The sequence below is a fragment of the Agelaius tricolor genome, unplaced genomic scaffold (assembly GCF_023055355.1).
Source record: "Agelaius tricolor isolate 1412-34295 unplaced genomic scaffold, bAgeTri1.0.p SCAF_2, whole genome shotgun sequence".
In the NCBI taxonomy this organism is placed as follows: Eukaryota; Metazoa; Chordata; class Aves; order Passeriformes; family Icteridae; genus Agelaius; species Agelaius tricolor.
The window spans coordinates 39,270,740-39,297,645 of NW_027269262.1; the positions used below are offsets into that span (position 1 = coordinate 39,270,740).

Genomic DNA, 26,906 nt, shown 5'->3' on the forward strand with positions numbered 1-26,906 from the left:
ATGAACTTCCCTCAAGTTCGACAAGTCCTCACAGGCAGACACTGCGGCCATGAACACATCAAAGGAATGTTACTTACACATTGAATTTGAAAGTTCCATGAACTTCCTTATCTCCTACCAACACTCCTTTCACTCGAGAATTGGCAGCCGTAGTGCTTCACGGTGTTCAAAAATTGCTCAGCAGTGGTGCTTCTTCCACTGCTCAAATCAGATGTTTATACCATTGGTACATCTCACCATTAGCCACCTGTCACTAAATGTATCTTTACAGGTTCAGAAGACACTCATTACACACATATAATCTCCCTGAAAAAGCTGTGAAAATGCTCTTCTCTTAGTGCCCTCTAACCTTGACATCACAGTGCCATAGCTTAACCTCATCCCGGAGCTCATCCCCACACAACCACTTCCTCACTCCCCAGCCAGTGGGATCAGGGAGAGAATTGGAAGGGTAGAAAAGCTGGAAAACTCATGGATTGAGATTAGAGAGTTTAATAGGAAAAGCAACAGATGTGTATGTGAGCAAAGGAAATCAAGGAGTCCATTCCCCACTTCCCATAGCAGGCGTGTTCAGCCATCTCCAGGTGCACTGGGTCTGGCTGAGATGGAGGCAGTTCTTCCATAGCAGCACTCACAGTGCTCTGAGGGACTGATGGTGCCTCCACCCACCAAACCACACCCTCTGGACAGATCCCTGGGGATACCTGGAACTGTGAGCCACCTGCCATGACAGGAACTAGAGGTGACATAAAGGTGCTGCTATTGTCTGAGTGCTACCTCAGACCTAGGGGGAGGCGCACTGGTGAGCACTTGCGCGTGAATTGCTCACCTCTCTTGTGCACTTTTGTTATTAATATTGTTACTGCTACTGTTTGTGTTCTTATCTCATTGCTGGTCCCAGTAAACTGTTCTTATCTCAACCTGTGATCTTTACCTCTTGTGCCTCCAATTCTCTCCAGCCCAATGCAGGGAAGGGGGGGTATGAGAACATTAAATTGGAGAACACATTCTTGAACATTAAATTGGAGAACACATTCCTAAACCACAACACGGACACATTGAGGTATTTATTCAGTGTTATGTTATGATGAATAGCAAAAAATATAAGTAATTTTCCAGTTTCAAAAATGCAGAGGAATCTACATTTATTTAAGATTCCTGAATTCATATCTTCTTGCAAATGTGTGTTGTTTTTTTTTTGTTGAACTATATTATCATAAAACTATGATTTATATAACATTACCTCTTGCAGGCCAGTATGTTTAGGAATAAAAAAATTATTGAGAAGTTGAGCAGGTAGATTCTATTTCTTTATTTTTCTACATTTGGAAAAGTCTTTAAGATTCAATTTTTTCCCTCTCTGAATCATCTTTTTCAAGATATCCCCAAAATGTGACCATATTTAATTTACAAATATTTTCTTTCTCTTTGTAGGAATGTTTTTTGTCCATTTAACTTGTCCTTTGAGATGAAAGAATACATACTGAAGAATCCTATCCCTTATGTTACTGAATAAGGCATGCCTATAGGTTAATCCTGTTTGGGGTGTTTGATTGTTCAATTAAATTAGGTGCAGAATAGGAAAAGGCAAATTGAATTATTGTGCCTTTATCCATCTGTACCACTCAGCCATACCACTTAAAGGAACAGAGAATGCTGCATGGAAAAATATTTTTCTTGACTGTGGACCCTTATCCATAGAGAAAAAGTAACATCCCTTGTCACTGAATTTTTGCTCTGGATTAGTTAACCTGGCTTCTGCAGGGTCAGAGCTAAACTACAGGGGTGCTCACAGCAGGTGTGAAATTGCTAAATCCTCCCTCCTCCCAGCCCAGTCGCTTCATTACCTTCACTGAAAAGTCAGTGCAACTAAAGAGCTTTTTAGCCCTGGCCATTTTCCAGTTGGTCATATTTGCTGGTAAAGAAATGGTAGCTGGGGTGGTTTGTTCCCCTTCTGGGTGTCTCCTACTTCACTGCACTGCCACAAGGCCTTTCTTTCTGGTGGTAACATTCTTCTGCAAGAATATTCACCACTCTTTCTGCATTATTGCTACAGGCCTATCTGTTAAATCTTAAATACTAATGAATCATTAAAAAGGGTATTAACATATTTGCTGGCCTTATATGTGTGTCTTATTCTTCACAGTTTTATAGCAATTTCTATTAAAAACCTCATTACAGAGATTATTGTGACATGCTTTGAAACAGCAACATTCATTACATATTATCTATGTATTGGAATTTGGGAAATTAATGCACCAGGAAATGAAATGAGTCACTCAGGGTCTCTGAAGATATATGTTGAACTCGTGATTAAAATCCAAGCTGTAGATCTGCATTGTGTTTGCTGCACAATCTTTTTTGCTGTTTCTCTTTTTTTCTTTAAACCACATCAGTTTTACATTTAGCTGGAAAATTCCTTTGTGCTGCTTCTGTTGTCAAACAATAATTGGCATTTAGCCAATTACTTTAGTTAAATGTGGCTTGTTTGTGAGCATTCCCTCCTTCTACTTGGGAGCTCAAAGCATGGAGAGAAAATGGGATAACTGGGAAAGAAGAGCCAGGCTGTGGGGAAGGATGGGCAAAGAAATGGAGAGGCAGAGACCAAAGAACTGTTCAGGTGATGGATTCACTGTGAGATGTGCTGCTGCTGCTGCTGTTGTGAGTCTTGTATCCACAGATGGTCAGAGTGACGTGGATTTTCCAGCCTTTCTGTTTGGGTGGGGTAGGGAGAAAAGAGGGTTAGAGGTAAGGGAGGAACGAAGAGAAGCTGTGAGGCAGCTGCACATTGGGTTTTTCCTTACATTACCCGCTCTGGTGTGTCCACTGCCCAGGTGGAGATGGTAAATACTTATTTTCACAGGCTACACCCTTTGTAAAAATATGATGTTTTATGTGTCTGCTTCCAAACTGTATGAGTGGAATCAACTCTCACAGTGCCTACAGCTTTCTGATTTGTGTCTTGCAGATGTGTTGCCCTTGTCTCGCCAGGGGACTTGTAATGGCGTCTAGAGGGGATTTCAATTGCAGCCTTTAGTGGGGAGACCCAGCAATCCCCTGGTTACAGGGTATTTTTTTATCAGGTATGAATGAGGGATCCTGTCCTTGGGGCCAGCTGCCCAAGAATTCTTGACATTTTCAGTAATTTTGTCTGTCGTAGAGCAAATAAATGTCCTTAGACATCAACATATCATCAATACTTAGTCATCATAAGGAGTTAGAAATTTATTTCTTAACTTCTGTTTTCCTTTCAATGCCAGATGGAGAGAAATGAACAAGAAATTCAGAGCAATAAAATTGCAATTTTCTATATAGACAGATAAGTGAAGAATAATTTTCATTTAAGGGAATATATCTTCATTTTGGAGATATCCTGAATATATCTTAGCTTTGGTTTGAGGAAACAGATGTGTGGAAAAAATTCATTTGTAATAATAATCGTAAAGAAATTAACATATGCTTATATTTTTCATTCCACTTTAGATTTTGTGGAACACCACTCATCTGTAAACTACTATATGCACATGTATTATTGCATAAAGAATAATATTTCAGGTTAGAGATGTACTTTCTTTTTTTTTGCCTCTTCTGCATCTGCAATGTGAGAACTGCTAGCCAGAAGGTTGAAGATTTAAATGTGGGATCCATATAGTTCCAATGTAGCAGATTTAAAGGCTGTAATGCCACAGACCATCCAGAAATCTGACCAATTTGACTCATAAATCCTTTCAAATACAAAATCTGCACTATAGTATCTCAAGCTTCCCATTTCCTGCTTTTCTTATCAGTAATGCTTCTGTGTTTCCTGAGACAAGCTAAATGTAAGTTAATCTTTTGATCTGTTTGAAAAGATAACTTTGTCATGCAAATAAAATGAGGCTCAGTCTCCAGCTCTATTCTCATCCATTTAGGTTTTTATACTGAGCATCAGAGGAACTACTGACTACCTAGGTGTACCTTGTGAATCCAGATTTTGGATTGCCCATGACAATTTCAATTGCTCAATTAAAATGTAAGTAAGTATTACTCTTAGGAAATAGGAAACTGCTTTAAAAAAAATGTGTCCTATCATAAGACTTTCTTAATCCTCAAAACCTGCACGGCTGCGAAGTTCCTGTACTTGAGAAAATTCCCAAAATATCGAAGTAGCAATAAAAACAATATACAAATGAAGAAACAAAGTCTGTAACAATTTTAATAAGGTGGTTGTGTTTAAAATAATTTGGAAAACTAAGCTCATGAGTATAACAAAATATTTTGCATAAAATACTTTTCTGTATTTTAAGAATTTTTTTTTATTTGTAACATATCTGGTGAATCTGTGAGTGTGGTGAGGCACAGGAGTAGTTTTCCCTGAAAAGTTGTGGATGTCCCATCCCTGTAAACATTCAAAGACAGGTTGGAGGAGGCTCTGAGCAACCTGGTCCCGTGGAAGGTGTCCCTGCCCATGGCAAGTGGGTCAGAACCAGATGGTCTGTAAGGTCCCTTCCAGCCCAAAGCATTGTATGATTCTGTGGCTCTATGATTCTATGAATTCAAAGTATACCACTTCCTCATAAAACAGAATCCAAATCCTGTTTAGACAAATACAGTATCTGCCACAACTTCACTTACTACAACAGTGAACATGATTTCCCACACAGGGAAAAATAGAAAATCACTTGCAAAAGCAAATAAAATCACAAGGAAAGAAAAAAGAAAAAAAAAGTCAAGGTTTATTGACATCTCACACTGAAATTCAGATTTCTTCTTCCCCACAGAGTCACTCTCTGTAAGAAGAAAATTTAAAAAATACTTGAAATTTCTGTGAAAATTGTTGCAGATAACAAGAAGACAAGAATCATGTCAGCTTAAGAGATTGAGAAAAGTAACCTTTATAAGTTTTTTCTAAATTTTCTAATCATATATTTATATAAGTATATTAGCTTTTATTTGTTTCTAAAAGTAAATTCAGGTAGTACAGCTTTTTGAGTTAAAAAAAAGTTGCATAGAGTAGAATTTCCTTATTCATCGTTTGGTGGATTCTGTTTGTTGGTAAGGTGAAGTAGAAATAAGTGCAACTGTAACAATGTGGAATTACAATTGCAAAATGAAGTAATTGGAAAAATTGAAAATCATAGAATCATCTAGGTTGGAAAAGAACAGTATGTTGTATTATCCTAAAAGATGCCTAATTTTGTACAGATAAATGTATGCACATTCTGATTTCCAGTCAGGTTGTTGCATTGTGGAAGGTGTTTTGAGCAGCTGGGATGATGAGTCCTTCTCTAGCTTGTGCAGGCTATTATTCACCTGAAATATTAACTTCTGTTGTCAGCTTTTGTTCAGATTACACTTATTTATTCATTAGAGAATTTTAATGGGTTGATTCAAGCTTACTTTTGACTTCAAATTAGTCATATTGTTCCAATTTCAAGCAGCTCCATAAAAATGTGGTTTGCCGAAGTGCAAAAATACTTGCAGTTGTCCCAGGAAAAATCCATTAAAAATGTAAGAGTGAGGCTTGTTTTGACAAATTTCAACATGAGTCATGAATACTCAGGATTCTTACACCTTTGAACACGAATTTTCAAGCTGCATAATTTTGATCCCAAAATAATACCTCATGACATATTATCACAAATAAATCCTCCGACCTTAAGATGTTACTTTTTATAACTAGTCACCAATTTATGACCTATAGAAACTGTCTTATCTTCTCTTTAGATTATTTTAATCCCTGAAGAATAGATAAATGTTGAACTGTGGTGTCTGAAAAAAAAACCCAGTCCATTTTGGATACATAGCCTGGAAAATTTGTGTTTTCTTCTGGTGATAAACCCTGAAGATCCCTGCTTCATCAGTTATTATAGTACCCATGCATATTGCAATAGATTCATTGGTAATGAAAACTTTATTCTGAGATTGATTTGGTGGGAATTAGACAATTTCTGATGCAACTGCACTGAGGCCTCCAACTTGGTGTTTCTCAGAATGTGAAAGTAAGAAGCACATGGTGTTTTTCATATTCCAAAAGTGAAAATATCCTGTCAGGGGGGCACTAGATGTGCAGAGATTGAATAAAATCATGTCACACTGTAGTCACTGATTCCACATTCTTTGAAAGGGACTACACAGTTCTTTTTATTATTGGCCTGCAGCTTTGTGGAAGTAAGGTTGCTTTCTTATTCCTAGTTTGCATCTTTTTTTTTTTAATCATATCACAGCAGATATAATCAAAATTCAATAGTGGGGCTTGGAAAAATTTTAACAGTTCAGTGACATTCACAAATTAAAAGTAATAATAATTCGTAGGTTTTGGGGGTTTTTTCAGCAAATTTTTTTGCAGTGTTTTTGCTTGTAATGGTACCAAAGTTTTTTCTGGGTTTCTCTATGAATCTAATTTTCAGTTATGTTAATACTGAAACTGAATTTCTGTGTGTGCTTTAGCCAACATGGAAGCATAGTTTGCAGATTCATCTGCAAAGCTTACTGAGAAAGTGAAAATGCAGTGCATATATCCAGAAAAAAAGAGCTGTGATAATCCAGACATCCTGGATGAAACTTAATGTAACTCTTAGAGAAAATACAGCTGTCTTGGATCCAATCTATGGCATACATATCAAAGACAAATACAATAGAAGAATTTATTTTGAAAATAATGCCCTTCATCAAGAGCACTTTGGAAGATGATGGTCTCCATTATAACCAACATTTTCTCCATTGTAACTAATCCAGATGGAATTTTGAAAAAGGTAATAGAAACTACTCAGGTCATCAAATATCTCATTTTTTTTTTTAATTTCAGATATATGCAAGACAGAAATCTATGCCAATTCAGGGAGCATCTGGCATTGCAACTTTTTCTTTAAGAGATTTTTTTTAAAAAACGGAAAAGGGAAGAAGGAAGAAAAAGATCTCTCTATGCCCATGTATTTTCTGTGTAGCTGTCCACGTACTTTCCAAAAACCCTGTAATTACCTAACCACTCATCCCATTTGGTTTCCCTTTCACTCCTATGACTAAGAGGAGAAAGAACTCTTTTCTAGTAATTTTCCATGCATGCCTAATCAACATGGGTCAACTGAAAACTGAAAACTTAGGAGAATCATTATGTACATATGACAGAATAGCCTTCAAAAAATAAGCAGTTGGTCTTATTGTTTTGTTGATTTGGTAGTCACAATGTAGAAAAATTATACTCCTCTTTTCCATTCCCCTGAGTGAAGAGATGCCATTCAACATTTGATTGTATTTCCCAGCTAGGAAATAAAGGATCAAAAGGAAATTTCTGTTCCTAGCATTTGAAAGGCAGGTAAAACAGATCTCTTATTTGGTTCAACCCCACCTGACTTCTGGCAATGCAAAGCCCTTACACACAATGGGTCCATTTTCTATATAATTCTGGAAGTTAGATGCAGTACAGGTCTGGAAGTTCTTGTAGTCTTTTTTCTGGCCAAGGCAGCACTGATACCAGCTGTTTGTTCCTGGATGCCTCTGCTAGAGTTAATCTGAAATGATGCAAGAAATAAGGCAGTCACCTTCATGTGGAATGATCCTCTTCTGTCCAGCACCTCTATTAGGCAATCACCTTACAGATTTGAGTACCCTGTAAATCACACAAAAAGTGGATTTAATAGCAGAGGTAAGTTTTCTTGGAAATGATTCTGTAGGTTTCAGTATTCTCAGCATGTGGGATTTCTCTCCTGGTTTTAGCACGCTAAAAATGAAACCTTAATCAACAGCAAACCCCTCATGTTTCAAGTATGTCTATTTAAATCAACTACAAAGGTAGGCAATGATTTTGAATAGAAATTAATCCTTTTCCATTTAAAGAATCAAGATTTCTGAGAACAATCCTGTTCAGCTCCTGGTAGATACGTATAAACATGATCTGATCTGAGGAAAATGGAGTGTATTGCCAGCAAAGATAAATATTACAGCTTTAATCTACACAGCAAATTAAATATGTTATTAAAACCAGAGTCTATAGAATGTATTTATTTATGAAGTAGTCATAGTAGAACTCTTTTCTGTCAGACTTTATCTTACTTTACCAGCACCTTTGTCAGTACCAAGTATTTTAACTCCTGGACAACATGTTGCTGAGACTAAATAAACAGTAAAATTCATATCCATGCAGACAGTATTTTAGCTTGCTGCGGACACCAGATACCTATTTTTTCTTGTCTTCCAAACTGTAAAATTAGGACATTGATGTTCATCTTTAAAGTCTTTTTTTTTATCTGCACCAGAGTAAGAGTATTGAGAAAGCTGAGTGTTAGTCTCATATTTTAATGTGTATCAATCTTGTTCTAAAAGATTCACATAAAAAATAATTGGGGTCCTGGTATAGTAAGTGCTTTTTAAGGAAAATAAAGAAATCTGGCCAACATACAATAATGATCCTTTTATAGGTAATTAAACTTTTTTTCCAATTACAGTGTGGGTTTTTTTGTTTGGAGTTATACGTTGATTATTGATTCCCAATAGACATTACTTTTCTAAAAGCGTTAATTTATCTACAGTTCTCCAGACAAATAAACAACTCACTGCAAAATCCATTTCTTCTTCTTCAATTAATCAACAAAAATTTAATGGACTAATTTCTTTTTCTTGTGATTTGCATGTATCTAATGTTTTGTAATTCATGTTTTCAGTTTTAAATATAGATTGGCTGAGCTAAATTTGTGAAGTGTGTGCCTGAAAAAGCATGCAACTGTGTGTGTAACTTTTTCATATATTCAAGATGAAACTTAAGCTTGCTCTGTGAATTGGCACAGTGAAGTTAAGTAGGTATTATTAAGGTTTTTGTGTCAATCAAAACTGAAGCCTGGTTTATAATTTAAAGCATGCCAGCAAGGCATTGAAAATTGTTAGGAGTTATTTATAATGACCTGTTACTGCTGGACACAGAGACATTCCAGCACCAACTTAGGCAGGTAACTATGCCATTGAGGAATCTGCAGTGCATACTTCAATGAAAGCTGACAGCAGCCTATAGATGTAGAATATATGATTGGCTTTCAAAATTTCCATTGAAAGGAAATAGCAGAAATAAATGAAATAATGCCATATGGCATTATGCTCATGATGGAGACTTCTTAACTAGACTAAATGTGAAATGTTCTTCACATGTCAATCATATCTGCTGGCATTTACATAAATTTGAATAAAGTATCTTGGGTTAACTTTTACTGTCTTGCAAAACAATGAATGTTTCTGCACTCAATCTGTTCCAAGTTGATCAAATGCTTCATTCCTGGTAATCAACAGAGTTCAGGAGTCTGATTCTGCTTTCCCTTGTTCTTTGTATAGTTTTTAAAAGTTCTAATACAAAGTGAGTAAATTTAGTGTGAGTCTGAGTAAAGATTTCAAGCTGTATCCAGTGGTGACAGCAGTGCCTCTAAATCCAGAAATTCACGTGGTAACAAAACCCTGACACTACAAGATCAAGACATTAAAAAAGGTTGGGGATCATGACTTGCTTTTCAAAACAAAAGCAGAAAGAGAAGAAAGAAATCAGGTTTTTGAAAACCATTTAGCATGTTTTTCTTAGTATTTTGACAATATCTCTATTTTCCTTTAAAGTAAAGGTGTCTTCATAAAAAGAATGTCCGTGGTGGTTGCACTCTTTCATGTGGAGTAAAGATATATTGAATGAATAAGAGACCACAACAGATTTATAGTGTCTGAGGTTTCAAAACAGTACTGGAGAAACTCTACTTAGAACTCTTCTTGTGGCTCAGTCTCTGGTCTCAGAACAGCAACTCACCCCACCATGGTCTTGGTGGGGTGAACACAGCTCTTCTTCAATCAAGGACAAAAGTGAGGAAAAAAAAAAAAAAGATGGCTGAACTGGCATAAGGACCTGAGATCCTAGGAGACACAGGAGACTATAACTCTCATTACAGAGATCTCTTGATGTACTGTCCTCCTTGTTGGTAGATGGAAGACCCTAGAATTGGTGATAAATCACCACTTATATAAAAATTTTTGATGCAATAATTCTAGTGATAGAATTTTTTTTTTTTTTTTTTTTTTTTTTTTTTTTTTTTTTTTTACTAGATGTGGTCTTAACTTATTCCTGGAGATTTATCAGAATATATAATAAAATCATAGACATATATTGTTCCTTTTTGCCATGAATTTTGGCTGAAGGTTTCCTATGGAATTTGTGAAAGAGGTGAGACTTGCAGACTGCACAATGTTATCCATGCTTTCTTTATGCCCAGTGACTGCAGCAGTTACTGGAACAGACTGACAGAAAATAAATAATATTCAGGATATTATATCAGAAACTTGACAGGTTATGTAGCTACAGGATATTCTTACATGTGGATGCAGTGCTGAAATCCTGCACCATAAAGGAAGAACTTGAGAGTTCGTGCTGCCTCTTTTACACATGAATGTATGGGTAAAGAACACTCTAGTTATCCCACAGGAAGATGCTTGCCAGCTGGGTGAATCTGAGGCTTCTTTTTTTTTTTTTTCTTTTTCTTCCTTGCAGAGTGAGCATATATCCAACAGTTTTCAGAACTGAATTCAAGGGACTTTTTTTATCTTCAATGTTCCCACATTATATGAGTCACAATCACAAATCCTCCTGCACTAAGCAGACAAAACACTTACTTTCAGAGAAAAATTCTTTACATATTTTCTAAGATACACTGATTATGTAAGAATAGTCAGTATCTTTATTCCATCATTCTTAATGAACAGTTTAAAAGTGATCTGTAGTTTCTTAGGTACAATGCTTAGGGATGTATGTCTGAAGACTGATTTCAAGTTCAGTATAAAATGTGAGGCACAGAGATTGAAGTCACTATTAAGAGAAGAAGCATTACAATTGAAGACATCACACAGGAATCGTTGATCATTGAAGAGATGTTAATTCATGCACTTGTTGACTGGAAGAAAAAGTATTTGAAGCTGCAGATGTTGAAACTAATTTTTTTAAAATTTCAAATGGAAGAGAGCAGTGCACGGGGACAGTCCATTGGACAGGGCTGTATGGAGGTACATCTTTTACTTTTCATCCTAGGTGACCACTCAAAACACATTAAACAACAGCAACATTTCACCAGTTGCCAGACACGTATCTAACAGCAGCAAAGGAGCAGCAGGAATTCCTGCAATCCTTCTTTCTTTTGTTTTAAACTATTAACTTTTGCAAAGAAAGGTATACAGTGAAAAGATATGTCTACAGTCTTTAGAACATAAAAAGAAAACATTGAATGACTTTAATTTATAAAAGTGTTGGAAGAAGTATTGGGAAATTTCCTGTATTCTTTATATGATGTGCATTGTCTTTTTCTGGTTTGTCCGGTATTTGATTACCTCTGTCCACTTGAGGTATGGATACATTTATTTACTTTATCCTTTTCCAGACCTGTCCTTAATCCTTTGGTTCCCTTCTGCTCTGTTAAAGCCATCAGTACAAAAGTCACTCATCTGTGATGGTTTTTTAAAAAGTACGAATAAGGTATAAATTTACAGAAAAAGAGTTTGAGGAATTATTCTGGCCAGGAAATTCAGGTTTTTTCATGTCATCTACATATCTGCCTTAAAGATCTTAGTCTGTTGTTTTTCAGCTGTACTTGACTTCATGGAGCATTATAATAAGGGCGTATAAACAGAAAAGCTAAGATGTCAACAGACAAATATTGGGTTTAAAATATGATTTCCATCAATATCTGTGCATCTAGAACTTAAGAATTCTCAAACCTGAAGCGTATTCCTGTCTTGTTCCCAATCTGGCAAAATAAATTAGTGATAATTTACATGCGAAATATCTTCCAGGTCCAGGGCTCTGTTGAACTTGACAGATATATTTTAAGCTCCCTGTACAGAAACTACGCAAAACTTTCTTCCTCTTGCACTCTCATATCTGTGATGATACATTATGTACCATTACTGCTTGGTTAGAACTTCCTATTGTCATTGCCCATAATGATAATCTTACCCTTTTCTACCTTGCCCTTACTGAAAGCATGAAGATTTTGTCAGCTGCTGTTCAGTGCAATAATTTTCCCATTTCCAGACCACGACATTAATGCCTCCTACACAACCACAAACTATCCTCTGACTCATGCTGCATTGAGAAGTACTGGTAAGTTCATCTGGCTTCATGTGCTTCACACATCCTTCCAGAACCTCTTGGCCTTATTAATAGTTAGCTCTCTAGGCTGCATCGCTTCAAAATGCAGTAGGCCCTGAGTTAAAGGTTTTAAAGTTTTCATTGAAGTGTAATTGGGATGTTGATTATTTCAAATTTAACAGAAGAAGAAATGATTGAACAATTTGCAAAGATCTTTGTGATGCAGAACTCAATCAGCTAAAATTGGATCAGAAATCTTAAAATGGATGATGAGCAAATTTGCAATACAAATTTAACTTAAAATATATCATTAGAGAGATCATAAACTGATATTTATCTACTATGCACCATGCCTTTGCTACACATCTAGATAGAAAGTTGGAAGTCTTCAGTGGTGAAAAATTATATGATATATAAACTAATTAAAAACTGTCCTTTATGGCAGAACAGTGTTGCATGTTTATTTACATTAAAACAGATGAAGTTAAAATTACCTGGAATATTTTTGTCCTGTGTTTGTGTTTGCCTTTTCAGAACTGTTAATTTTAACAAGAATTTCTATATATTTGGAAAACTATGTTTATTTTCTCAGGAATTTTATTTTGGTTAGGTGTTAAAATAGTGTTACTTTGACTCTAAAATTTCCATGCTATGCTCTGAGTAGAATCAGAAAAAAATATTTAGATGTAGTGGCTTTTATATCCACAGAGTGAATTAATCAGACTTGCATAATTCATTGGGTTTTTTTGTTGGTTTTGGGGGACTGGGGGATGGGTTCTGCCCCCTTTTTTTTTTTTTTTTTTTCCCTGTTCTTTAATTGGGAATTGTTGGGTTTGGGGTTTTGGTTTTTTAATTTGTGGGTGAATTGTTGTTTCTGTCAATCAGTGAAAACAGACAATTTTCTCAGGGGATGTGTTTTGCTAGGAACTCAGAATAAGAATGGAAGTTCATTAATAGAGTATTTAAATGCCAGATGTACCATGAAGTACTCCAAATTTTTAAATAGAGTGATCAACCTCTTCTGTGATAGCAGAGACAGAGCTTTTCTATTCTTGGCTAGTGTGATGATATCCATGCCACTCAGCACTTACTTCTATATTAATGCTCTTCTGCCTGCCAAAAGCAGCACGTTGCATAGCTTTTTTTCAAGTCCCTATTCACCTGAAATAACTTGCTTTCTATTTATCTCTGTCTCAATTTAGAATGTGATTCATAGGTCTACAGTGAAAAATTATCAGACTTTTAAAGCACATGGAAGCAAGAACTAATCCAGAGGGGCCTTCATTCTTTGGCTCTTAGATGCTGAGCTCCCCAGAGCCAGAATTATCTCTGTATCTTACACGGTGTCAGCCACATTGTCAGCACCTAATTAGAAAGCAAGAAGATGGAGACAAGTGAAGATGCCTTTTTCACACTTCTGCTGTGATTACTGACCTGTTAAATGCTGCTTTTCTTACCTTTAATCTTTTATGATGAACTAAAGATTGGATGCCCCTTCGCTATAAAACGCTAAAAGGAAAGAAACCAAGCCAGCCCTGTTGGGAGTACAAGAGATATCTCCTCTTCCTTTCCTAAGGAAAAGCTTAGATCAAAAGCAGTTATGGAATTGTGGAAAACTCCACAATTCCAAATTTGTCTCATCCATCTATGCCTTCTGAGACAGGAGATGCATATCCCTAATGTGTCTGAGAAATTCCCACGTTGGAAATGCATGCATAAAACTCTTGTGAGGTCATACTATAGCATGTAACCAGCCTTACAAGGAGATTTTTTCCCATTATATCTAATCTAGATATCTCTTGGCTAATAATGACTTTATTAATTGTTGTTCTCTGAAAAAAAAAAAAAAGAGAAAGAAAGTGTCATGTTACCAGCCTTCATCCTTCATTTTTTTGCCCAGAGAAGTTGTGGATGTCCCATCTCCGGAAATGTTCAATGTCAGGCTGGAAGGAGCTCTGAGCTATTTGGTTCAGTGGAATTTGTCTCTGCCCACTGCAAGGGGGTTGGAATGAAACCATTTTTAAGGTCCTTTCCTACCCAAGACATTTATGATTCTATGCTTCTGTAATACCTCTGTGCTAAACAAACACAGTTCTCTCAGCTTTTCTTCTCAGTTCATGATTCTAAATTTAATCAGTTCTTTTTCTCATCTGAATTTTCTCCCATTTGTGTAAAACCTTATTTTAATAAGAGAAATAGTATGAAGGCATACTCCATTTTAGGTCTTACAACTTCTAAAGGAAGCAGAAAAATATCTCCTTTGTCTTGTATGTAACTCTCTGTTGACATACCTGAGAAAATTTGTCTTTTGGAAACAGAAAACATGATAACATTTTCAATATTATCTGGCTAGCAATCAGAGCATCCAGATCCTTTTATTCATCTCTGGGGAGGTTTTTTTACTTTTTCTCCTTTTTTTCTTTTTAATTCTTTTCTTCTTTTAATTCTTAACATTCTGAACATTCAGTTAGTTACTAAGAATAATGATGCTATTAGGTACTCTTGGTTACTTTGTTTGCATTGGAATGTGCTGCGTTAAAGAAAAAATTTTAGTATTCAGTACCCATGAGGACTGCTGTGCTTTTACCAAAGTAAGATAAAATGAGAAGGTGTGTTTTTTATGTTCCATACGAGCACTGCTTTGATGAACATGTGTGAGATGGCTGCTATGGCTATGACCTGACCTTTATCTGTTTTGTGATAGTTTGGGGATGACCCTCACGTCTTGTCTGTTCATCTGCTGGCACATCCTGCTGTCTGGGGAGATTTGCTGCTGCCAGGGTAGACCTCAGAGTGCTGCAGTGAGACTGCTGAGGCTTGCCCTGCTTCTTTTTCTCATGGACACCAAAGATCAGCCCAGGAGAGATCTGAAGCACATCATGGTGATCAAGGACACAGGCAGCTTAGGTGGTGTCTTCTTCATTCTGCTAAGGAAGGGAAAAGTCCTGGGAAGAGAAGGACAAGTCCATGGGCCAGGACTGAGTTGCATGGCTGGTGTCAAGAACAAGTGGCCTTTTATCACCATGGGCTCTTTTATTGATCAAGGAATCCTAGAAAGAGACAGGATCCGCCTGAGGACAGAGGAGAAAAGCATCCTTGACAACAGACTGGTGAGGGGAGCTCCAACAGGAAAGCGAGATGACAACCCACTGTGGGCGAGGAGTGGACTGGGCTGACAGGCAAAAGGTGTGCAATTAGATGGACAGGAAACACCTTGAAAACAAGAAAACGGGGTACGAGGGTGACCATTCCAGTTATGCCTACACAAGCAGGGAAATGCCAAGGGGGCACAAGTGGAATCTAATGGGTTAAACACTTTCTTTGAGGGCAAGTATTCTGCTACCTCCGTAAACCAAAAATACTTCATCTTCTCAGCAACTCTTCCATAATTTTATGCCACTGCAGCCATCACTTGGAAATTCAATTTAAATAAAGTATGGTATTATCTCTATTATCCAACATAACTGCTCTGACACCCAGTAGCTAAATCCAGATCCAAGAGTTTTGTAACTTTGTTTTTTGTTTCCCACGTAGTAAATGTGATGGATGAAATTTTGAGAATAATGCAATTTGGAAATCATCACAGGATGGAATTGCATGGGAAAATAGAAAGTCTACAGTGACAGCTTTAAAGTGTTCACAGTTAAGGAGATAGTTTTGTCTAGGACAGATGAAATAATATTTTATTTGGGGAAATACAAGTTAACTTATTGAATTAACATAGGCAGATAGAAAGCAGAGGATAAAAGGAGTTACAGATTCAGATATTTAAACTTCCAAATATTCTAAAGGAAATCACTAACAGGTGATTACTATTTAATGTCTGAAATGTTCCTATCTGCAAAAGCTTCTGCAGCTGCATATATTTCTAATGATGAACCTCTCTTTCAGCTGGCCTGTAAGACAGGAATATAATTTATAACTTAATAAGGACAAAAAGAAATGTGAAGAAAACTTTTACTAAAAAATACTGATGATTTATTGATTTTTTTCTGTTTTCCTACCAGGTACCGAGCTGCATAACAAACTTATTATGAAACAAATTAGGTATTTCTTTCTTCACCAGTATATTTTCAACCCAGAAAACAATCCATTCAAAGGATCTGAGAAGTAAGACAGCAAATTCCCCATAGTGTGTCCCCATGCTCAACTCCTATCATATAACACTTCTGGGGCTGGGCAGACTGGGTTTGTACCCTGCCCTTGGCACCTTTGTACCCTTTGCCTTGGTACCTGTAGCTTTCACTCTTGAGAAACATTGGTTCCAATGGTCACCCTTAGGATCCAGCCTGATTTTTCACACCCCTTCTCTTCCCCTCTCCCCTCCCTGTTTTCTTCTCTGTGGCTTCAACTGTGCCGTCCTCTGCTCTGCCTGTTGGACAGCCCTGAAGAGCCTTGTGGCAGGTGTGAGTAGCTGGGCACAAATGCACACACACACAGACACAGACACACAGACACAGACACACAGACACACACACAGACACACACACACACGTGCAGGCTGTGACATGCAGTGTCTCAGCACAGCATTTCTCTCCCTTTTGCCCCTGTGAGACAGCACAGCCGATCAACAGTAGGTGAAGGCTGAGCACAGTGGCCAGCGTTAACTCCTGTCTGCTCACTGAACTCCTGTTGCTGGTAAAATTCTCTTCATCCTGAACCAATGAAATTCCTGGACAGGATGAAATTCTGGAAATCTGACCTCTCAGATCTTCAAGACCCTTCTGCAGGTAAATCTTGTTGTAGTGCTCTATATGATTTTAACAGTTAACTTCTTCCCCAGCAACCAAATTCTCCTTGCTGTAAGTTCCTAACTGTTTGTACCTGAAGAAATAATGATTTTCTCATTCTTATTAGAACTGTACTTTCTCCCTCCCTCTCTTTGATTTCTCCCTTTCCTTGCATTCTAGGCAACTAAAGTTCAGCTTGCAACAGGAAAAAATAAAAAAAAATAGAATATATACAAATAACTGCAGTTGGCAAGTGAATTACAATTTTGTGCTCAATGTTTACAAAAAGAATCACCAAATTTTTCACAATATAATTTAATATATATTTAAAGGTATGTTTTAAGGATACAGGAGTATAAATACTTTCATTTCAGCTTTCATGATCTGAACAACTGTTATTAGTAAAATGCAGTACTGCTGGTTTCTGGTCTAATTGTAGAACTGGTGTCAGTAACTCATTTAAACTGAAAAAAAGGTGGACCTGTGTTTTTAGAAACTTAACAAAATCGTAGTATGTGCTAATACAGTTAGAAGACATTAGTTTAGGAGCAAAATATAATGCCTTATTTAGTCTATTTAGGAAGGGTGAAAAGGTCACTCAAAATATTTTCTCTTCTGAAAATTGATTTTCTTGGTGAAAAGAAGAGCCCCAGAGAAAGTTTGTCTTCCTAAAATTTTAAGCCTCCTTTTTGTGTGCAATTATTTTCTTTTGTCACTGCTTATTACAAGCAGAAGAAGAAAACTCTGTTTGTGTGTGGAGCTTCAGCAAACCAAGTGGCACCTAGGAACCTCTCTGCTGTACAGCTGAGATAGCTTTGCAGTTTTGAAAAGTTTGCTAAGGTCATTAGTTATTTCTGATAGAGAGCGTTACTTTTTAAGGGAATGAAAGAATCTCTGAAGAAACAGTATCAACTAAACATTGGAGGCCAAAACAACAGCAACAACAACAACAACAACAACAAAAACAAAACCCCAAACCAAACAAAAATGAAAAAACTGAGAAAGTCTGAAAATCTCTACCAATGAATGGGGACTAACTTTCACATAAGAGTTATTTTGACTTCGAAGTGTTTGTAGCAAGGGTAGGAGGGGATGGGGAGAAATGATACCATTATTTTATTATTCCTTCAGATGATTTTCTCAACTTCAACTATTTCCCTGCTGTAGAATTTCAGTTTAGTTGCTTGATTTTTTAAATCTTGGACAGTTCCTCTACACTCTTCTATGCTTCTATATTCCTGATATTTGCTTTCCAAGAAAAATATTGAAAGATAACATATTTCAAAAATATGAAATCTTGTACTTTTTTCTCCTCTAAATACCTTATATCAGATAGGCATAGGCAAAATATGATGAGCTAACATGCTGCCAAAAGAGGCTGGTGGAGGATAACAAGCATGTGAGCACTTCCCTTCTAAGGAGAGGCTTATGGACCTATCCTGAGTGCTGCCACCTCCTCCTACTTTCTGTTCAGGAAGCGAGATGATGTGACCATGGGCAGAGCAGACAGCAGTGGCAGTGTCTGGCATGAGCAGCAGAAGGCAGAGTCTATTTTTATCAAATGCAACGATAAATTTTTATTTAACATTTCTGAAAAGCTCACACGTGGCGTGTCACCCGCAGCCATGCAGGGGTGAAGGAGTGTGGGTGTGATTTTTTTCCCCGTAGAAGGGCTTCTGGGAGAGGGAGGTTTTCATCCCACACATACCAGGCTGAAAGCAAAGAGACTGTGTTTAGAAAGGTGCTAAATAAAGTAAGTGATTGAACAGAGGAGAAGGAGGATGAAAGAACTATGCTGAAGCTGCTGTCAAAATAAAATGGGACAATTGCTTAAAACAAAAGCCTGGAATACTGTAGTGTACTTAGATGATTTAATTAGAACTACGTAGGCCTGATTTGCCATTGTTTGTACCTTATATAATCATATGAATTGTTCAAGGTACCATATTGTAATAAGGGGAGATATTTACATTATTCATCAAGAGTGAAAATACCTTAATGTTGCTGCACATATTCAAATAAAATATATATGCAAACAAATAAAGAAACAAAAAAAGTCATGATGTCTGTGTTTGAAAATGGTCATGATAGAATGGAGAGCAGCCAAGAATCTCCAAAATTTCTATTTTAATTTGGCTGTTTGTACCTTGTTCTCATTATTAACGTAACATTCATTATTTGTATGCTTGCAAGTTATACAGTTGTATCAAGATTTCTACATGGAAAATCCTCACTGAATTTGCAAGGCCATGTTAGCTTTGTAATGTACCTGTTATAGTATATGACAATGTTGTAATATTATATACTATCAAGCAACTGGGATATGTTGTTTGGCAAATATAACACAGGATAATTTTAACACAGAATAAATTTTAAGACAGAAGGGATTTTCATCTGTTTGGTGGAAATGTTTTATCTCTTTGTTCCCAGTTGACCGTATGTGCAATGTACAATTTTCTAGCAAATATATGGCAAAGCAGCAGGGAAGAAGGCTGGTTATTGTAAGGTCCTATCATTTGGGTCAGGGGGAAATGCTCTGGAAGGTGGGTGGCAGCATCATCATACACAAAATTCCCTCTATTGCATGTTTACATAGGGGAAACACCTGGGGTTCAGGGTGACACTGTAATGAAACAATTAGGACAGCAGGGATGTACCCAGGAGAAGATGGGGAGATGTCAACGCTCCTGAGGGGAATGTGGGCAGCAGTAAGGGTTGCTCTACTGATGGAAAACCAGAGCAAAGACTGCACAATGAAGGGCAAGACTTCTTTGGCAGGAATATGTGGTCTATTGTAAAGCAGGCTGTTGCTGGAAGTTAGTGGTCTGAGGAAAGGATCTGACCTTTAAGAATACAGTGTTCCAGGGAGAGGATGGGTTTAATTGCTTTTTCATTTACCCCTCTTTGCTAGCAAATCTGAATGAATCTGCTGATCTGTATCTGCAAGGTATATAAAAAAAAATTTAACCCAATTTAATGTAGTAAATTTTGAGGGAATGCACTTTAAGGAACTTATTTTATAAGTGTAGAGTCCCATCATAGCAGTCATTCAGTCTAATAATACTTAGACTTTCAAGAGTAAATTCTTGCTGGAATTTTCATGATAATTTAAATGATTATCCAGCCTTTGCAGTCAACTTCAGTAATAGAGATTTAGCTGTCTTTGGCAAGCTGTGTAAAGAGTTAATTAGCTTCACTGTGTTGTACCTTCTGTTTGGTTTAGTGAATTTATCTCTCTTCTGTCCTTGGCTGTCATTAACTTTCAATCTCCTTGATTGCAGTCTACATGGATTTTCAAGTTCTTCATTAATTATTTTAGGTAAACTCATTAGACAGTGTTCCTTTTGTCTTTCTACATTTCAACATTTTAATCATATTTCAGGTCTCCAAAGGCACAGGGAATGTAATTTTTCTGTGCTGTATTCCATTGATAAAAAATTGCAGGCTAGACTTTTTCACTCTCTGTTTCACAGAGACTGAGAGGCTCTCTGAAGCTACAGTTCCCACAATGGAGTCTCCATCCTGTCTACAGGAATCACTTATTCCTAGGTAGCCTACTTACCTTCCAGTTGTTGCCACGCAGAGAGAAAAACACATTAAAAATATATTGCAGTGACTTTTTACTTAAAAACATCTAATTTAAAAAATCTCATTGAAGAACTTGAAAGATTGATCCTTTTATGGTGTAAGAAAAACAGAGTGATCATTAGTCTTTTCCAACATTAAAGTCTTCAGCAAGGTGACAGTGCTCATCCTAGATGATGGGATACAGGCATTACAAAGCTGACTTTAGAAATCAAGTGGCTCTGAATGTCAGAGAAACTGACAATCTTTCTATGGCAGACTTTTAAATATTTACTTTCTTAAGTGGAAACCAGTAAATTATATTAATAAAAACAATAACTCAAAGGGATTTTATTCAAAATTATTTAAGATATATCTAACGTTTCTGTGTGGTTGAAGTCTTGAATTTTTCTGGAAGTCTTGTTTCATACCACAGACAGGCAGGCAGACCATACAGATTTTTCCCAAGTAGAGTGTATGAATAGATAAGTTTTTGGTTTTTTTTAATTTAGGTGATATGAGTTTTGTGAATGGGAGAATTGCAGCTCTTAGGTTGGAATGTCTTTTAACATAACTTACTAAAGCATGTCCTGAGGGTCACATCAAACCTTTTTCTTATTATAACTAGTGTGAAAGAAGAACAAGATTACGCCAAGTTTAATTAGATTGGCCCCATGATTTATGCTGCTGAATATTTGCTGAAACTGTTAACAGAACATTCATGTGCTCAAAGTTTACAGAAATAGACTTCTTGCCATGTCATCACAGACTCAGAGTTCCATAAAGACTGTTTTGTCTAAACGTGCACAAAAATAAAGTCATAGATAAGTAAAAATTATATTTTCCAGCATTTCAAATTATTTCAATATCATTCTGCAGTAAGTCAATTTCATTAATGTTTGCTGTAATGGAATTGTGGATACTAAACTTCCCTTGAATTAATTATAAGCAGGTTTTTGCTGGGTTTTGTGTTTTTCAACAGCTGCTTTTGAAGTGTGTGAGAAACAAAATAATCCCATGTTTACCAAGCCAGGAGGAAATGTTGCCTTTACTTGCACTGATAAAATTGGAGATTCAGTGAAGCGAGCGGTGTGGGAAAGGATTAAAGCAGATTGGGTAGATTTTGTCATTCTGTGCAACTCATCAGGAAAGCAAGGCTTTTTTTGGTTTAGATTTCAAAGAATGTACACCAGTGGATTGCTCTGATCAGGAAAACTCCAGGATTATCTTTCAATACATTACAGCCTCTGACTTTGTGATATACTTCTGTGTAGCTGCTGGGAGAAACAAAAACTATATGATGAATTTTACTGTGGCTGGTAAATACAGGAGAAAATGGTAAATGTTTTCAAAATAGGACCTTCTGAGGCATTAGCACTTTTAAACAAATAAAATAATTCCTCAGTAACAAGTGAGGATTTATTTGAATACCACATTCCAATTAGCAGCATGTAAAAGATAGCAAAGTTAACGATAAATCTTTTCTCAAAAATAAGCTGGGTTTAAGCTTGTCTGATCTCATTGCAGGACTTTAGACCTGTTTGTGAGAAACTGGTTTGATACTAACAATCACAGAATAGAACAGACTCATGGAATTATTCAGACTGGAAAAGACCTCCAGGATCATCAAGCCCAAACTTTGACTGGGCACCATCTTGTGAACTAAATCATTCCCATTGTTTCTTGAACACTTCCAGGGACAGTGGCTTCATTGCCTGCCTGGGCAGACTGTTTCAATGCCTGACCACCTTTTTCTGGTGTCCAACCAAAACATTCCCTGGTGAAGCTTCAGGGAGTCTCTTGTCCTGTCAATGGATGCCTGAGAAAAGAGACCAACCCCCACCTGGCTACAGCCTTTTCAGGTGATTGTAGAGAGTGATAAGGTCTCCTCTGATCCTTCTTTTCTCCAGGCTAAACAACCCCAGTTCCTTCAGCTGCTTCTCATATGTCTTAGAAGAAGAAGATGCTTTTGAAGGGGAGCCTGAGCTTGCAGGAAGAGGTGGGCATTCTCCCAGAGAAGGCTCAAGGAGAATTCCCCATCAGCACATTATACTGCAGGGTCTTGAGGATGAGACCTGTCCTCCAAAAAAGGCAAAGACCATACTCATAGTTGTATTTGTCGTGTAGAAATTTGTAAACTGGGCTCCACCTTTTTCAGGTAAGGGGTTTCCTCATGGAGAGCTGAGAAGCTCTCTAGGTTTTGCTGTTACTATTGTCACACCTTGCTTTTAATGGGACCTACATGTCCCAAGACAGAGACTCTTGAAATTTCTCCAACTGTGGGTTTAATTCCACCTTTACTTCTATTTTTTGTTATGACCCTCCCTCCCCATCCAGAAAAAAAGAAGACTTGGTTTTGCTTCTTCTCTATAGAAATAGAATGCATTTTGAAGATCTAATCCTCACACCACCCCAGACCTTCTTCTGCTGCAGCATTTGGTCCAGCTTTTATTGCTCTATCCTTGTTCCTGGTGATACATGAGTGTTTGGCAGTGCTGTGGCATGGTCTAAAACTCCAGAAAAAAACTCCAGTTTAAATTCTGATATGGTTAATTGAGAAGAGGAGAATATGCTTGGAAAAAAAACCCATGATGACCTGCTTTACTTTGAATACTTGACACAAAAATCCATGGAAATGAGCAGAATGTGATAAAAATACAGAAAACAGGACAAAAAGTCCTCACCTCTAATGATTTTAAACATTCAAATTTCAGTACTTTGACTATATTGATATAATCAAGCATGTCTTATTTGTGGAACAATATAAGTATTTCCTTCTTACTCCTAAGTGCAGCACTCCTAACACCAAAATGAAAACATATAGTTGCAAAAAATACAGTAACCTTCAGAATGATCAGTTGTACCTATACAAAATAATTCTTCTCCAAAAGTAGAAAGTTTAGTTTCCATGCTTCTTTTGCTCTTGAAACAACTTCAGTTTCTGATTTTATTCCTAGCAACAGTAGCATAGTTGTGGCTGTTTATTGAAGAAAAGAATATGAAAACATTGAAGAATATGAAGTACAATATGATTCAGAAAACACTTCATTGTATCCCTTTTAAGCCTTCACCCTCTATTATTAAGTGCAGTTTGTTAAGTCTTCATTAATTTCAAAGAAAGTGAAATATCAAGGATTTACTATTTTTTCTCTTCAACGTTTGGAACTTTTTCATAAGATACAATCAATATTTTTGATGTGATATGGAAAAAACAGTAAATGGAGAGAAACAGCAGGTCAGGCATGAGCTCCCACTGCACCCGGTGGCACAGACAGTGAAGACTCTCACAAACTCATGAGTGACTTACTCTGCTTGATCCAACAGTTGTGGCTAGAATAAACAAACTGCTGCCAGAAACTCGCTGCACAATTTTTTTTTTTTTTGTGTATGTTCTACCAGCTCAGTCATGCCATTTTCTTTGGCTTAGCATTACAGCTAAGCCACGCTCCAGCTCGGATTTTCTACCAAACTCTTCCAACGCTTTAAGCCTGTTGGTGTGATTCTGCATGGGTGAAGTGATTCTTCTCGCCTTATGCAGTTCCAGAGTTATTTTGAAGTACTGAGTCTAGAAGGTGGGAGGAGAGCAGGAGAGCTGCTGTTTAGGTTTTAGGTTGAGAGAGTAAGAAAAAAGATAAGAACCCCTCTTTTTTTTTTTTTTTTTTTAAGCTGTTGCTGAGAGGAGCTCAAGAACTTTTGAAGAGCAGGAATCTTAGGTGAAAGGCTGTATTAAGAGCACAGGATTATTTTCAGAAGAGCTGGCAGTCCAAAAACTGCTGATTCTGAGAGGTGGTATGGTAGAAAGAAGCAGTATGCTTCTTGTCTAGAGGTGAATGAATTTTTACAAAGAAAACAGCATGGAATTCTTGTTAAGAAAAAAGGGAGAGAAGAAGGAATAGATATTCAAGTCCATCATGAAAACATTTCTTGTAGTTGTATCAGTAAAAGTCAGCAAGCTGCATTTAATGTTTTTGAATGCTAGCAAAAATTAAACCATGAGATTAATTCAGTATCACTAAGTTTATCCACTCTATCCCACTAAATATTGTGACTGTTGTTTTCCAGAAAACAGGAATTTACAGGTTAAATTGGACTTCTGCATATATTTTTTGACCTCAAAACCTGGAACATTTAAAGCAGTGTATTTGTAAAATAGTGTAGTTCTTGTTGGATGACTCTTACAGAAACAGCCAAATATTACATATTTATACAATGTGTTCAAGAGATTTTGGATTAATTTCTGATGTGTTCTTCACCATAACTCTCCTTCTAAAAAGTCTTTCAATTTGGAGATCAGTCACGATACCAGATTCCACATTTCCACATCTGAACCCATTTTTCGTGCTTTTCTTACCACGCTTTTTCCTTTGAGACAGTCTTTGAAAAAAAGGAAGGAGACTTGCAATCCACATATTGTTTTGGTAGATGATTGGGAAAGAATGGGACATGTCATATGAAAAGAATGAAAAATTAGCAGGGCTGAAAGAGAAGTACTTATTCCCTCCTAAAAACACAGATGTTTTCAGAGATTTAATAAATTTTTTCTCACTTAGCAGAAAACAGAGTAGCAAGTTCTCTTGGGCAAAGTAAAACAGAAAGGTGTTTTTGTGTGGTCCCACTAGATCTGAAAAATGGGTTAGTGGTTGTATTTACATGCATGTTTAGGGGGTTACATTACAGGTTGTACTAGTCCTTTCCCTAGCTTTGTTGCCCTCCTCTGGACACATTCAAATACCTCCACCTACTTCTAAATTTATGAGGCTCAGAACTGCACATAGTGCTCAGGGTGAGATTACAGCCTGGATGAATACAGTAGGATAATCTTCATTAGCATCCAGATGAAAAGCAGGGAAGTACTTGTACCGTCACTGGGGTTTACCATACATTCCTTGAGAGCTGGAAGGAGACAGCAGGGCTTCTGGGCCACGGGACACAGACAGAAAATAAGAACTGAACTAAGGGGTGAAGAGAACCAGGATAGGAGTGAAATTATCTTCCTTCTTCCTTCATGAAGTCATTGAACATGAATACGAGGTATCAAACCATCTCTGTGGGTCTCCACACAACCAACCACCATTCCCTGGGCTCGGATGCATTCGTGCTGGATTTCTGCCTTTCAGCAGTGGGGTAAACTATTTCAGTGATACCCAGTTAGGATATCATACATGCCAGTCCAGCAAGGCACGTGACAAAATACATGAAGGTCTTGACAGAGCAGTTCAAATCTCTTGCGAAGACAACTCTCTGGCCCATCAGTGCTTCCTCCTCCAAAACCAAAGTTAGTACACTGAAGGTTGAAATGTGTCCTGCAAAAAAATTTCCCAAACTTGCAGGGAAATACTAATACTTGACAGAAATTGTACTGATGCTGAAAATATACTTAATAACCTCCTGTCAGCATAACACCTTTGTTGAGAACATAAGAACTAAAGAGACACATGACAAGCCTCTGACATGTTTCTGCAAAATCTTGACTGGGATGTTAAAGTCAGTAATTACAAAAGGTTTTGTGTAGTTAAAGAAAACAAATGCCTAAGGGAGGTTTTGCTCACTTCAAATGAGAAAAGGCACATGGGCTTTCAGTTGTTGTTAGTTAAAAGAAAAATAATCTAGTGATTTTTCTCATCCAGATTTAATTGACAGTGGATAATCTCAGCTCTCAAACTCATTAACTCAGAGATTATAACCGTAACCTGATAAAACTGAAGGTGAAACTTCAGAAAAAAAATTAAAAGTCTGGAGCAGTTAAACTGAAGGGTGGGCATGCTGCTGAAATCCACAACTGTATCCAGAGTCACCCATCCTTGATGACAATCAAATAAAATATTTAATTTTTTTTTCCCTTGTTACTTATAGGATGGGGTTTGTTTGATTTACTGTAAGTACTCCCTGGCACAGACAGCAGCTTTCTCTGGTAGGTAGTATAACAGCTGGTCAAAAAAGACATTATAATTTTTCCTGAATTTGGAGGTAGGTGTATGAACCATCCTGTCAGTTCAAGTACTCATGAGCTGAAAACATTCTGCAGTAGAGTGATTTCATACATGGTTATAAGACAAAAGGTCTTGGTTTGTGTTATCAGGCAGCCTTCTCTAACAGTGTCACATACCTTCACTAGCGTAAACTTCTGAGAGAATTTTCTTTCTTTGTTCTTTCCAGTAAAATAGCATTGGATTCAAGGATAAGACTCTTCTGTAATCAGTATTTTTTGTTATCCTTTTCAATGAACACATTAATACTAAAGAGGCATGCCTGAGCAAGTCTCATGTGGAATTCAGGACAGCCAGATAAGAAGATGTGAACCTTTTTGATCCCGGAGAGGAAAGCCATCTGGTGACAGCTCAGCAGTTGGTTGGCTGGGATTACTGTCATTAGTGACACTGATTGCTTTCCTTTGCCTGTGAACTAAGCACATAACTTGTCTACCCCAATGGAAACACTTCGGGGCAGCTGTGGTTTCATCGTAGAGTAAGGAGAACATTAAAGAGAGAGTACACCTGAAGACAGAATTTAGCTCCCATTCACCAGTGAATAGC

General features: G+C 37.1%; 1 protein-coding gene across 1 annotated transcript in view; it reads left to right on the forward strand.

The window, feature by feature from the left end:
- Positions 1 to 2,577: 2,577 nt before the first annotated feature.
- LOC139587533 (uncharacterized) overlaps positions 2,578 to 26,906 on the forward strand; it is a 29,252-nt gene continuing 4,923 nt past the window's right edge. The window contains 8 exon segments of the mRNA XM_071421966.1: positions 2,578 to 2,748; positions 6,447 to 6,503; positions 6,505 to 6,638; positions 6,640 to 6,682; positions 6,684 to 6,752; positions 19,271 to 19,352; positions 21,356 to 21,531; positions 21,533 to 21,692. Of these exon segments, the coding sequence (XP_071278067.1) occupies positions 2,578 to 2,748; positions 6,447 to 6,503; positions 6,505 to 6,638; positions 6,640 to 6,682; positions 6,684 to 6,752; positions 19,271 to 19,352; positions 21,356 to 21,531; positions 21,533 to 21,692 (892 nt within the window).